A 15,183-nucleotide genomic window follows, 5' to 3' on the forward strand; every position below is an offset into this window, starting at 1 on the left:
TTGGTGTGACTTAACTTGCGGAGAATGCAACGCTGCGCTTTTATATCCTCCGCGCCGCGATGGCCCGGGGAACACGGAGCCCGGGGACTGACGTCACGCCGGCAAGTTTTTGGGCTCCGAGCCGAGCCAGCGAGGGCTTATAGGTGAAGAGGGTTCCCATACCTGCAACTGAAAATGTAGCAACATTGTTATCTGACGTATAGGATGTCGTATATGGGAGTTGTGAGCATGAATATTGATCAAAGCAAGGGCGAGACTTGCCACATCTGCACAACATGTGCTGGGGGACGGAGCCTTTGTGGGCGAACCAGCAGTACCCGTGAACACCTGAGGCACCAAGTCAACAGAAGGCCGTCGAGCAGCCAAGGTTTCGTACTTTTTACCGTCCTGGGACCTTGAGAGGAGCAGCGGATCGTGGCCAGGGGAGTGCAGTCATCCTGCGACGCTAGGTGACGCCCTGGATGGCTGAGGGGGCGGCGCAGGGCATAAGAGTACATGTGCACGGTGCACTCTGCCTCGGCCCCCTGCTACCTTGTGCCCCCGCCATCCAGTTGTCCCGTTACTAAACCGGCCATCATCCCGTCCCCGTCAACCCTGTCACCCGTCACCCAGTCAGTTACCCGTCACCCACAGTCCTTTATTCACCCAGTCACCCGTCTATACAATACAGTCACCCACATACTGTCAACCAGTTACTCAGTCACCGTCACCCTGTTACCCAGACACCCGTCACCCACTTATCTAATCACTTGTCCATTCACTTTTCATCCAGTCATCCAGTCACTCACCACCCAGTCATCCAGGCATCCATCACCCAGTCACCCGCCACATTCATCCATTCACTCACTCCCAGTCATCTAGTCACCCGCCACAGTCATTCAGTCATCCACCACCCAGTCATCCACTCACCCGTCAGCCATCACCCATCAATTACCCACTCATCAAATCCTACATCATCCAGTCACCCAGCTACCTCGTGCTTGCCAAGGTTCATTATACAACTTATTACAAGGTCATCCAGCCTGGAGTCCCATGCCGTGCCGCGCTCCTGTGTCCCCTCATGCCCGCCTCACACCCTTGCTCTTTGCCTCCACGCTTGCCTCAGATTTAAATAGATTTACATAGATGAACCAAGGGAACTCAGTCACCCGTCCGACATACATTAGCCCAGTTACCTGTCACCAAGTCAGCCACTCACCACGCCACCCAGTCAGGCAGACATTTATTTTTTATTTTTTTAGGCATTTCAACTCCTTTTTTTTAGGCATTCCAACTCTTTTATTTTAGGCATTCCAACTCCTTTATTTTAGGCATTCCAACTCTTTTATTTTAGGCATTCCAACTCCTTTATTTTAGGCATTCCAACTCCTTTATTTTAGGCATTCCAACTCCTTTATTTTAGGCATTCCAACTCTTTTATTTTAGGCATTCCAACTCCTTTATTTTAGGCATTCCAACTCTTTTATTTTAGGCATTCCAACTCCTTTATTTTAGGCATTCCAACTCCTTTATTTTAGGCATTCCAACTCCTTTTTTTTAGGCATTCCAATTCCTTTTTTTTTAGACATTCCAACTCCTTTTTTTAGACATTCCAACTCCTTTTTTTTAGGCATTCCAACTCCTTTTTTTTTTTAGACATTCCATCTCCTCATAAGTCACCATGGCCCGTATTTTTAGACGCTCTCGGCTCTTAAAACAAATACTTCCAAATGCCACATAGGAGATTAGTAGGGTTCTAATGTTGTTCTTTTGTTTTTGTCTTATTTTCATTCATGGTGCAGAACCCTTGTCGAAGTATTACTAGGCTATTAAAACTACCCATGGAAATAGGCATGCACAACCTCTATGAAAGCCTGAATGTGGGTGTATGAGTTCTTAAATGTTTGATAATGCTTCCTAGTCATCCCATTACCCCATCATCATGCCGCCCAACCATCCAGTGTGTGTGTGTGTGTGTATAGTCTGGCCGTCATTCAGGTACAAGCTGTGTTGACTTCATGCGTGGCCGTTAACCCGTCTGGTGCGATTGGCAAGGATTTGGTTTTCAGTGGTAGCCTAGTAGCCCTAGTTACATATACTTCCAGGTATTTCTATGTGTCTGTGGTGGATAGTGGTGTGTTTCCCATGTGGTATTGGTGCATGACTTTACGTTTTTCTTCATTGAATTGTAGCAGTCACTTTTTTGTTCCATTCCTGTAGCTTGATGAGGTCTTCTTGTAGGAAATCCGCACTCAAGGGGTTAAGGGGAGATATCTTTCACCACCGCCACCACCGATATCACCTCCGACGCGTCCCCCGCCCCCCAGCGAGCAGTTTGTCACCACTTCGCGTGCCCGGCAGCGTTCTCGCCGACCAATACAAACACACCACCACGTGAGGAGCTTGTAGACTACGCTAATCGATAATTCTCCATTACCGTTATTTCATATGACACATTTACTCACATTTATTTTCATAGATTTTTATCATTGATTTCCCACAATCGAAGTTGTCAATTTCTTATCGCGCCATTTTTCTTCTTATCTTTTAGTATATCAGTCTTTTATTTGCTTATTAATGATTTAGCTTCAATTTCCACCTTGTTTTATTTTTTCTTACTACTTTCCTTTTTTTGTGCGTGTCCTTAACTGTAAAATTGTATTATTTTATTTCAGATATCTGTATGTCTTTTTTGGCCCCTGGCAGCAGTAATTAATAATCCGTAATTATTTAAACCATCATTATTATTATCAATATTAATATCAATACTTTTGTCACACACACACACACACACACACACACACACACAAACACAGACCGCTCCGGTAGCTCAGTGATAGAGCGCTGCTTTGCCAGACTCCTTGGTCTGGCAGGCGGAGATTCGAGCCCTCAGGGGGGATTTTTCCACTGACAGAGGAACGGTTACTATCTCCCCTTGAGCAAGGGGGATGGGGTGTGTGGAGGTCCTGGCGGTACCCAGAGATCGATTATACAAAGCTTGTTCGGGTCGGGAGGGTACTTGCTGTCGATTGCGAGCCCAGCTCGTGATCAGGCCTTGGGTGAACTACACACACACACACACACACACACACACACACACACACACACACACACACACACACACACGGAAGTTACAAGATTGTGGATACTAACATTTTTCTCATCAGTATAAAATTGTAAAAGCCACATTCGCGCTGATATAAATATTGATACATTCTCACCTAAATCTAAACAAGTATGTAATGTACATGCTATCAGTGGGTGATGATGTGCCGGGCAACACAATGACATGTTCTGGTGTTCTTGTGCCGGAAATGAGGTATGACGTGCGAAAGTTTTGAATGTGTTGCTGACCAACAAGCTGCTGACCTAGCCTTCCCCCTCGGCCTGGGGGGAAGGCGGGGACGCATGGGGAGCTGCGGTGTCCCCACTCGCCCCTTCCTCACCAGCAGCCTCCGTCATCGTCAGGTCCGCGTCACTCAGCTCGTTGGAGTGGCAGCCAGCAAGGCTTTCGTGAGTTGGCGTCGCCGTGAGCTCCTCCTGCGAGGGTTGGGACTGAAGCCGCGGCGGCGAGGGAATATCGTTAACGTTTTTGCAACCAGGGAGGTCCAGTGGGTGGGCCATGACCTTGAGGATGACAGACGAGCGCCTCTTCAAGTCGAAGATGAAGCTGGGGGTCGGCTCATCACCGCCCTTCTCGGTGTCGTACTCTTCAGGATTCTGGGGCGTTCCCATAAACCTATAAAAGGGGGGGAGGGTTAACGTGTGCCACAAATGCTGCCTTGGAAAGCTTTTTTTTTCACATTTACCAGTGCCTTCAACTGGTTTGTGAAGCAGAGAAACTTACATGAAGAGGATCATGATGAGTAGGTTCACGGCGGCACCGAAGTAGAACTGTGCGGCTGGGAATGTGTCAATAGTGTGGTAGTAGATGGGGGAGTAGGCAAAGTAGCCTATCATCGGCATGAGGCCGTTGAGGGCAGCGATCACGGCGTTGACGCGACCTGAAAGGAAAAATGATGACTTTATAGAATCACGACATCGTTCACGAAGAATATCTCTGTTCAAAGTTTTGAATATATACTAAACTCATGAACACGAACTGTGCTTCACCTTTCTCTCCACTTGTAACCAACTTGGTGGCCATTGACTTGAAGGCGATGACACAAGCATTTGACACCAGTCCGACTGGCGGCCCGATCCACATCAGGACGGCCTTGTGCATTCCGCCTGTGAGGCCGTAAAACAGATACTCGAGGATGATCGAGCCAGCTCCAACCACCACCAGCGCCGTGTCCGAGAACGACAGCCTGCTAGTGAGCAGAGGCACAAGGAACAGCGAACCTGCGGAACAACATTATGGGTCACCTGAACGGTCTCTGAACGGAAACACACACAAAAAAAATTAACAACAACAATAATAATAATAAAAAAAGCACGTGTCTCCTGACAAGACGCAGTCACGTACCGAGGGCCGCCAGGAGGTTGCGGTAGGTGATCCAGTAGCCATACTCAGAGGCATCCCACTCCAACACTTGCCGCACGAACTGGTACATGAAGAAGCCTGGAAGAAAAATGAAGCGTTCTGCATTACTCTGCACAATGCCACTGACGTATGTGATCATAAGTTACGGCCGGAGACAAGAAATGACCAAAGAGTAAACAATTACTTCGAGCAACGCGGCGCAGCATGTTCCCAACCAGGATCAGCAGCAGCACAGCGCGAGCGTTCCCGTCTCGCTTCTTGAAGGCCGTCTTGAAGGACTCGACGACTCTGTGCCAGTCAAAGAAGTCCTTCACCATGGTGCTGAGCGGCACCTTTTCCTCCGCGATGTTCTCCTGGGGCTGCAGGGAGCCGCGGGCCCGCAGCTCCTTCTTGGCGTACGGTCCGTGGCTCTCACTGATGAACATCACCACGTAGGCGACGGCGACGATGTAGGTCACCAACACCAGTCCGAGGGGCAGGTTGTAGCCGTAGCTCCTGATGAGGACAGCGGCGAGCAGCGTGCCCATGGGTCCCCCGAGAAACCACAAAGAGTTGGCAGTGCTGAGCCGCGACGTACGATTCTTTTCGCTGCTGACATCACTGATGTAGCTGATGGTGGATGAAAGAATCCCGGCGTTTCCTCCGCCGAGCCCCTCAAGGAAAGTCATCGGTAACAGCGCCTCCACGGGCCAGCTGGTCTGCCAGTTGACTAGTAAGTAACCCGCAGCGTGAAGCAGGCGACACACGAGCGAAATTAGGATTGGAATCTGAAAAAAGAATAAAAATCAACATCAACATCATTCAGATCCAGATCCAGATCTCCGTTTCGGTATAAACTGACGATTACCGCAAACGCTGTATGAAAGCGGTGCCCTTTGCTTCGGAGCTCACCTTTCTGCCGTACTTATCGCTCCAGGCGCCCATGAAGAGCACGTAGACGAGCGGCAGCACCGACATGATGATGCTGTTGTAGAGAGTGAACATTGTCAGCTCCCGCTGCACGGCCACGTCCTCCTCCTCGTAGTCAGAGAGGTTCTGGCACACCTGCGAAGGCCAAAACACCGGGTTATTGTTTGTTAGGTTATTGTATGTGAATAATATGTAGGATACAGTTATAAGCACACACACACACACACACACACACACTGGTTTCATGATTTTAAGGAAAATATGGATAAGAGAGGATATGGAGACGGGACAGCGCGAGCGTAGCTCTTTTCCCGTATGTCACAACTAGGTAAATACAACGAGGTAAATACACCGCTCCGGTAGCTCAATCGGCTAGAGCGCCGCGCTGCAAGTCTTCACGGCCTAACAGGCGGCGGTTCAAGCCCCGCTCAGGCCGGATTCTTTCCGTTGACTAGCCGTTGACTAGGAGTGGTTACTATTCCCCCTTGAGCAAGGGAGATGGGGTGTGTGCTGTGTGAGGTCCTGGCAGTACCCATAGATCGACGATAATGAGCATGCACTTGCTCGTGTCGGGAGGGTACATGCTGGCGAAAGCGAGTCCAACTCGTGATCAGGCCGTGGTGAAACACACACACACACACACACATACACACACACACACCGCTTCGTAGATCAGTGGATAAAAGCTCTGCGCTGCCAGGCTTCGTGGCCTGACAGGTGGAGATTCGAGCCCCGCTCAGGCCGGGATTTTTCAGCTGCCAAGAAGCGGTTACTGCCCCCCCTTGAGCATGGGGGATGGGGTGTGTGGAGGTCTCGGCGGTACCCAGAGATCGACTATAATGAACCTTGCTTTCGTCGGGAGGGTACTTGCTGGCGATTTCGAGTCCAACATTTTGTATTTGTACTTACCCTGTGAGAGAGAGAACTAAAGTGAACTTAAGTGAACTTATAACGGCTACCGCTCGGCCACACATCACTTAACTAAAAGGCTATTGTGTTATCTCACTTACTACAATCAACTTGTGAAGCAGGCCACGGTAACACCGGCCCTGTGACGAGTGAATAACAGTTCGCGCCTTAAAAATAACACATAACACAAACCACGTTAAAAAGTAAAAGTAACGCTTAAAAACGTTAACATAAAATGGTGTGCAGCGTGGTTACGAACTACTCCGAATTGTTATATCTCTTTCAACCGTAACTTCAGTGACGTGTGTGCGGGCAGAGACAGCTAGAAAAGTGTGTACCTAGCGTTCTGCTGACGCAGCGCGCGGCTTTTCCTGCTCCGTGAGCGTCAAGTCAGCACCCACTCACACCCGAGGGCATTTTTTTTCATGCGAGAGGGGAGTGCTTCAGTAATACTTTTCACTCTAACCCACTATTTTCTTTTATTGCTGAGTTGATGCAAGGCAGCCAGTCTTCTAATTTTTTTTCTTTGGAGCTGTAATAACCGAGGGTATAGACTACCATAGGGATAGGTACCTTTTAACCTTGAACCTCATGTGCTTCTGCTTAAAACAGACATTTTTCTCTGCAATGACATATTTAACTACACTTGAGCAGATGCTGCCCCTAACTTTTATTGTAACCAGCATGTGAGTACCTGTAAGCTTTGGAAGTATGCAGACAAGTCTTACTTACCCTTTGCTTGACATACCACTGTTATCCGTTACGGGAATTATTTTTGGCGCCACAGATGTCAGTCATCCACGTTCGCTACGATCGGGGGATAGGTGAAAATTTGTCTTTTTAATTTGATGTTTATTAATGCTGGAATTACTTTAATCAATTATGCTGGAGTTATATATTTCAGTGAGATTTGTTACAACAGTGATTTCACAACTTGGTGACAGGATTTTCTTTTATAGTACTGTAGACCTGAAAAACGGAGTATCAGGAGTTAGTGGTGCTGACTGCCGATGCTTCTTAGGTTCTCCAGACTTGTCCTTGTTATCACATTGTAACTATTAGGAGACTCTACGGATAACATTACCTCTTTTCACACAACCTTATCTATTGTTGTAAACCCCACCCGTCTCGAAGGCGTGCCGAGGGTAACGACACTGGCAATTAATTGTCACGCAACGGATGAGTGTTTCTCTGCGACAGTTTTGTGTCCAGGTGTGACTCGAAGGTTCAGTTTGTAGCAGATCTTCTTCAAGGATTGTTCCTTTTTCTTTTTACTATTCCAAATAGCTCCATTACCATGTATCCCAATGACAGTTTTGTCAATTTAATTTTTCTAGGATGTATCATGTAAATAATTTTTCGAGCTATTATTTTGTTTTCTCGGAATAGTACTTAACTTCCACGTCCATGACTCTAGCCCTATTTACCTCAACCTGTATGTACATTACCCATTTCTTGTTACTTCCATGATTATCATCATTGGCATTTCCCTATGTTGTATCGTTAGGCGGGCTCTGCCTTCTGTGATAATCTTTAAAGCAACTGTAACGAGACCACGCTTAGCTAGTACACTTTGGGCGACTGTAGCATGGGTAGGTACAGAAATTTGTAAAGGTGGGGTGAGTCGCGAGGTCGCAACTTTTAGGGAAACGAGCGATGTAATGTGTATATTATAATGTACATGTGAATGTATGACTGTACGTGTGGCGACACCCGGTCGGTGTCGCACAACAGGATGTTTAACAACACGTCGTGCTTTTGGCAGGAAAGTCATCAAATGATGACTTTCATTAGCAGTCATCAACCGGAACCCACACCCTTCCGGACGAACTACAAGCAAATAAAACGGGTAAATTACACACACACACACACACACACACACACACACACACACACACACACACACACACACACACACACACACCTCCTGGGAGTAGCCCATCTTGAGAGTGCAGATCTTCTCCATGTGGACGTTCTCGGTGTAGAGCAGCATGGCCTCCTTGCACGCCCCGTCCATCAGCATGACGGGCTCCACGGTCATGGCGCGGAGGGTGCGGGACAAAAATTGGGCCAACTGCACCATTTTGCCTTCTGTGGTAGTCTTGCCTCTCTTGTTACAATTCCTGTTTATAAGGTTGATATTCGAAGCACTTTCTATCTTGTAAGGTTTGGGTAAGTCACGAGTATGCACACAATCTTTGACGACACTAGATAAGGCAACTGTCAGGCTTACTGCACTTCACTTCACGAGGAGGCCATGGTTGATGTGTTTCCAGTAGGTTGACTGGACTGGCCGTGGAGGAGCCCTGTGAGGTCAGCCGGCGCGGCGCGTTCCTTTATACCCGTGTCAGCTGCGACCTGGCAGGGGTAAAAGGGAGTCAGGGTTGCCGGCGTCTTGGAAGCTTGGCTTGAGGGAGCTGGGGCCTGCGAGGAAAGCATAAGGGTAGCTAGTGTTGCCAAAACACTGTTTTTTTACTTAACTGAAGAAAATGGTTTGCCTTTTCTTTCCAAAATGTTATCTATATTCAACCCATAGAACTTCATTTTCGTTGATTTATAAAATGGAATATATCAGTATCTGTAATACTGAATTCACCTGCCAGAAGAGTTGAGAAAAAAAAAAAGAGATACAGATGAGGGCGAGGTCGTCTCAGGTGTGCTAATCACGCGTCTTGAGCGCTGGGTTAGGTAGAGAAGGTCACACTCAAGGCTTAAACCTTGGCCACACAAAGGAAATTGAAATTGGTTAGTCAACTTAATAACAAAACGTAAAGTCAAGGCAAAAATGAAATGGAAATAAATATTGTTACTTTTATGACATTTGCCGCGTCTTCCGCACCCAGCCGCCGCGACTCTGTCACGTCTTGGCACCGCTACGGCCCCAGCGTGTTTCCCTCGGGGCGGGTGGCGGGCGGGGCGCGGAGGGAAGAATATGCTTATCACTTGTTTGGAGGAGAGGCTGAGATCGGATAACAGATCAAGGGTGGCAGAGAAATGCTACAAAGAAAAATAAAGAAAAAACAATGTTGGGATCATAATGAACGGTGACGAAAGAAAAATGTTGCCTCACCTTGCAAAGTGACGATAGTGTTGCAAGGACGGTGGCGGAAAGAAGCGTGCCGCAGCGCCTTCCAGGCAGCTGTCTGGTGCTAGCAGTGTTCTGTTCATATACATCGCCCTCACTCCTCGTCCTTGTCGCAGAGGTCAAGACCTGAAAGTTTATACCTCAGCCACATTGCCATCACACCGCCCGCACGTGCCAGCACTGGAATGAAACAAGTACCTGCTTTGTGAACAATGTGAGGCATCTTGCATTGGTGTCAGTCAGCTTATTTTCTTCTCAAAAGTTTTCAGGATGCGACTGACGCAATGTTGAATACTACTGAAAATTTCCCGTCACTTAAAATAAGAAAAGTAGGTATTAGTTGCAGGAGAGTGCATAGGCGGATAGAGAGTGGACGTGGCGATCACGTGCAGCTCAGGCAGTGAGGGCGTGCAGACCAGGTAGTGGAGGCGTGTTCAAGTTCAACAAAGGGGTCTCGGCCATATCGGTTTCGGCCGCTGCACCTCCCCCGGCGGGCCACCACACCGGGAGGCAAATTCTGAGTATGTCACCTCCCAGCGCCGCTGAGCCGTGGGTGACGCGCGGGTCGTAGCTCATAAGCTAACCACGTAATAAGAACATAAGAACATAAGAACATAGAGAGACTGCAAGAGGCCGAGTGGCCTACACAAGGCAGCTCCAGAATCACCCTCACTACTCACGATGGGTGAGGTGTAGTTTCAGGGGTTACAGGTAGAGGCTTGATCCTCGTTTACCTTCGGTACGGGCGTACGCTCCAGTACCCTGTCTCCTTACTGCACCCACACCTCACTGCCACCTGTCATCCTCGTCCATGTAGCTATCCAGTCTACTCTTAAAACAAGCTATCGTCCCTGCACTAACTATGTGATTGCTGAGTCTATTCCATTCCCCCACCACCCTATTACTAAACCAATGCTTGCCTATATCTCTCCTAAATCTATACTTTTCTAATTCAAATCCACTACTGCTTGTTCTATCCTGGTGGCTAATTCTCAGTACTTTACTTATATCGCCTATAAAAAAAAAGTTCAAAACAATTAAGTTGCGCCACGCTGCTGCAGCAAGGCTGGGGTCACTCACCCCGGGACTAAAATCAAGGAAAAGCAAGCAAGGTGACGGCCGTTCCTGCCTCATCAACACCTCACACGGGAGGAAAACACACAAATAAATCAAAAAATGCAATAACTTAGATTTCCCACAAGTGCGCTGCGCTTGACGAACCAACGGCGACCTCAATATGCCCTCGGAGCTGGTACAAAGGGAAATGTGAAGAAAAAAAGAAAAAAGAAAAAAACTGCTCTTATGATGAATTAGGAAAACAACGATAAGAAAAAAAGGGAATAGACAAAAGAAAAAAGAGAATAGACAAAAAGAAAAAAGAGAATAGACAAAATAAAAAAAGAGAATAGACAAAAATAAAGAGAATAGACAATCATCTTCTAATTATTATCAGCGTATTTCTCGGCAACTTTTTAAAATTGATAGAGAGGGCGAAGCTTCAACGAACAGACGGCGGCCTCCTCGACCAAAGGTTTCCTCGCGAAAAGTCCCGATAAAGCAAGAAATCGTTTGAAGTGCAAAAAGCAGAATTTTTTCTTCTACAGCTCTATTTTGGCACACCGTGCACCTCAGGGGAGGCGTTGTATTTGCGCCATACTCATGGCTGGCTGGGCTCCGTATGAGCCAAACAACAAATCTTGAAGTCGGTGTAATAGTGTATTTACACTTCATACACAGTTGAGGAATTCAGTGACATGAATCTTGACAACCTGACCTGGCCTGACCTGACCTGACCTTGGGCCCCAAGTGGTGAGGGTATTAATAGCTGATCTCGAATGAACTGGATCGTTCCTTTGGGGCGGTTGACCGCCACATGCACCCCCGGGGAGGCCGGACCCAGGCCCACGGGACACGTGAAACAGTGCTCCACACATTTCAAGATTTGCAAAAAAACATAAATGGATGGCTGAAATGCTGTACACAGTCATAACTTCGTTCTGTATTTTTTTTTTAAGATATGCATCAAAAGTATGCCGATTATACAAAAATAGCTATCATTAATATCGTTCACATTACCGCTACTATTTCACGAAAGTTCAAATCACGAAAATCCAATATTGACAGTAAACTAAAAATATTATTCAGTGAGGATCATACATTTTTCTTTCAAAATAAAACAAAAGTCTTATAAATGTTTAAACAACACAAGCAAGTAAATAATTTTCGTTTCACTGTGGGCGTGGACTCCTTTGGTTATTATCTACACCAGTTCAGGACAATTAAGGGCTTGACACCGCGCGTGTAGATAAGCTGCTATCGCATGCCTGGTGTCCACCTGGCCGGCCGGGACGGGGGCGCCCTCGGGGCCTTAGTGAGGTCACCCACGGCTGAAGGTGAAGGCACCGCTGACCCGCCTCTAGCGACCGCCCGTCCCCATCTGTCCCTGGCACGGCAACAGCACACCGCCCCACGCCAAACCTCACCACACCTCTCCGCACCACACAACGTCACACCACGCCACACCACACCACATCTCTCTGGGGCGTGGCCGAGGTGCATCACGGTTCGTGTCATGTGTATTAGTTTCTGTGTGGAGGAAAAAAAAAAAAGGTATGAAAATACAATGGTACATCGGGGCGTGTATATACACTGGAAGAAATACCATATTTTTATCACCTGTGAATTCGTTGTCATTTACTCACTTCTTCTCCTCCCTCACCTCCCCTCGCTCCCCCTCCTCCCTCCCTTACTTCTCTCCTTCACATTTTACTGTCTCGCATGTCTTTTTAAACAACAACAAAAAAAGGTTAGCCAGTCAAGTTATTGGTTTTCATTCTGCCGTTCTAAGAAATAGGTTTTGATTTTTCTCGGCATTGTTTGAGTGCATGTGTTTATACTTATTATCAAAGCACACAACACCTATCATTTAATAAGCGTAAGTATCCTGATCCTCCGCACACCATAGCAGCATTAGTATCGGGGAGGCCTCTACTAACCTCTATTGTCTTTCTTTTCAAATGTAGAATCGACCGTCACTTCGCTGCGTCGGGAGTAAACTGAATATTAAGGTGCTTTCATCTGCTCCTCAATATCGAGGTGCTTTCATCTGCTCCTCAATGTCGAGGTGCTTTCATCTGCTCCCCAGGCCCCAAGTGGCTGTCGAGCAGATTAAATCACCAAATCGGGCAACCTCGTAATGAGCCAATAGGCTTTCTGTTGCCTGCATTTCCATGTTTCCATGTTTCCATGTTTATCTTTGTCTCCCCCCCCCTTTCCCCTCCCCTTCTCTCTCCTCCTCTCTTTTTTTTATCTTTCTCTCTCTCTCTGGATTTGACGTTTGTTTCTTTCTCATTCATTCTTTCCTATTTAATTTTTTGTCCGACACACCACCACCACCACCACCACCTTCACCACCTTCCTCATCACCTTAGATCACACCAGCTTTCTCCTCGCCGTATCCCAGTCGCTCCCTTCCCCTTCTACCACCCCTCCGTCAGTCCCCAACTCCCCTCCCCATACACTAGCCCTCCCCCTCCCATTCAAAGTGTCGAAATCACAACAAGTCCACCCCCCAGAACCCATCCCCTGCTCCCCTGCTCCTCTTCTTCAGGACTTCCCACTCCCAGGTGTTCGCGGGTTCATTCCTCCCTCTAATTTGATAGGCCTATGTAGTCACCTTGGGGCTTGGGCCTAGGGAACTGGTGTTGCTAGCGGAGAATTGGAGGTGTAGCGAGTAACGTTTGGGGGGGCTAATCTATCTTTTGTAAGTAGTGTGGTGGGCTAATCTATCTTTTGTAAGTTGAGTTGTAAGTGAGCTCTGATCTCCGTCAGTGAGCTCTGATCTCCGTCCAAGGGCACAATGCATTCAAGCTAGAAATCGAGCTAATAGGGTACTGGGATTTATTTCAAGGAGCGTAAGCAACAGAAGCCCCGAAGTCTTTCTCAAACTATATTTAGCATTAGTTAGACCTCATCTTGACTATGCGGTTCAGTTCTGGTCACCCTACTATAGAATGGATATCAAAATGTTAGAATCGGTGCAGAGGAGGATGACTAAGATGATTCAGGGGTTGAGAAACTTGCCATACGAGGAAAGACTCAAACAGTTAAACTTGCATTCTCTAGAAAGGCGAAGGGTGCGTGGAGACATGATCGAGGTTTATAAATGGATGAAGGGCTTTAATAAGGGAGACATTCATAAGGTTTTGTTGGTAAGAGAACCGGGTAGGACACGAAGTAACGGGTTTAAACTGGATAAATTCAGATTCAACAGGGACATAGGCAAAAATTGGTTTACTAATAGGGTGGTGGATGAGTGGAATAGGCTTAGCAGTCATGTGGTGAGTGCCAATACAATTGTCACATTCAAAAATAGACTAGATAAATTCATGGACAGCGATATTAGGTGGGGTTAGATACACGGGAGCTTAGGGTCAAAGGAGCTGCCTCGTACAGGCCTACCGGCCTCTTGCAGACTCCTGCGTTCTTATGTTCTTATGTTCTTAAGTAGTGTGGTGGGCTAATCTATCCATTGTAAGTATTGTGGTGGGCTAATCTATCCATTGTAAGTATTGTGGTGAGCTAATCTATCTTTTGTAAGTATTGTGGTGGGCTAATCTATCCACTGTAAGTATTGTGGTGGGCTAAGCTATCCATTGTAAGTATTTGGGGGTGCTAATCTGTTTATTCATATGTTTTGCATTGTAATTATTTGTTATAAAAACTACTGCCTGCCTGCTTAAGAACACGGAGCAATGAAACTCTGGTATCAGTCAATTCAAAGCCGTTGGGATAACTTAAATAAACCAATCAGTAGAGGAACGTTGGGGAAGCTTAAATCATTCATTTAGTAAAAAGGATCAGTTGATAGTAAGACAATGCGATGGGAAACTATGATGATTCAGCCATAGCATAAGGGGGCTATCACACTGTGCAAATTTTCCGTGGATCTTCGTTCAAACCACGATTTCCTTTGGCGTGGTTCTCATATTTCCGTGGTTTTCTGACGTGTCCACGATCTTCCAAAGCTACGGTAGATTTCACCGAAGGACGACGGTATTCACAATCATCACCAGCAGCAATAACAAGAAACAAATGAGAACCACGCTAGCGGAAATCGTTGTTTGACTGAAGATCCACGGAAAATTTGCCCATTGTAATAGCCCTTTAAGAGCATGCGCAGGAGGACCGACGGGAAGATGGAGGCGAGTGACTGAGGCGACACCCCCCCAGACGTATGCGGTTGCTGGGCCTGTCTGAAAGCAGTTCCTACGCTTCATAGTTCTGGTCCGGTTATCGTTGGTGAGAGCCAGCTGACAGAACCTTGAAAGCTAGCGCCCCAAGTAACACTCAGTCGTACATCATGAGGGACTTCGCAGTTAGCCACCTGCAAAAACTCGTTAACTACTACATGAACCGCTTCAACCTAACGACCTCTTCACCAAAACTCCTCCTCTTCTTCCTTCTCCTCCTCTCCACAACACCTCTCTCCTCTTCCTCTCATCCATAACTGTTTCATTTTCTCGACTATAAATTAATCTCCTCTCGACCACATCAATATTCTCCTCGTTATTGCATCAATATCCTTTTCTTTACCACACCCATCTGCTCTTCACTACACCTGTCTTCTCATAACATCCACCTCCTCTCGCTCGCATCCACCTCTTTTTTCGACTACATCCATCTACTACTTTCCAGCAATCGCCACTTCATATTTTTCGCACCCATCGTCTCCTCCTCCTTGCTCTCCTTTTCTTTTCCTCTTCTTCACCACATGCATCTCTCCAGCACAACACCCCTATCTTTCCACCACATC

The 15,183-nt window shown here is 47.0% G+C and overlaps 1 protein-coding gene across 1 annotated transcript; it reads right to left on the reverse strand.

Annotated features, from left to right (window-relative positions):
- Nucleotides 1-2,118: 2,118 nt before the first annotated feature.
- LOC126983084 (proton-coupled folate transporter-like) lies at nucleotides 2,119-8,665 on the reverse strand. Its single transcript, XM_050835569.1, has 7 exons — nucleotides 8,208-8,665; nucleotides 5,357-5,509; nucleotides 4,650-5,232; nucleotides 4,448-4,543; nucleotides 4,093-4,323; nucleotides 3,827-3,983; nucleotides 2,119-3,718 (listed from the first exon to the last, which is right to left on the reverse strand). The coding sequence occupies exons 1-7, from the start codon at nucleotides 8,364-8,366 to the stop codon at nucleotides 3,349-3,351; spliced, it is 1,749 nt and encodes a 582-aa protein (XP_050691526.1). The 5' UTR covers nucleotides 8,367-8,665; the 3' UTR covers nucleotides 2,119-3,348.
- Nucleotides 8,666-15,183: the final 6,518 nt, after the last annotated feature.

Source organism: Eriocheir sinensis, chromosome 52 (assembly GCF_024679095.1).
Source record: "Eriocheir sinensis breed Jianghai 21 chromosome 52, ASM2467909v1, whole genome shotgun sequence".
Classification (NCBI taxonomy): domain Eukaryota; kingdom Metazoa; phylum Arthropoda; class Malacostraca; order Decapoda; family Varunidae; genus Eriocheir; species Eriocheir sinensis.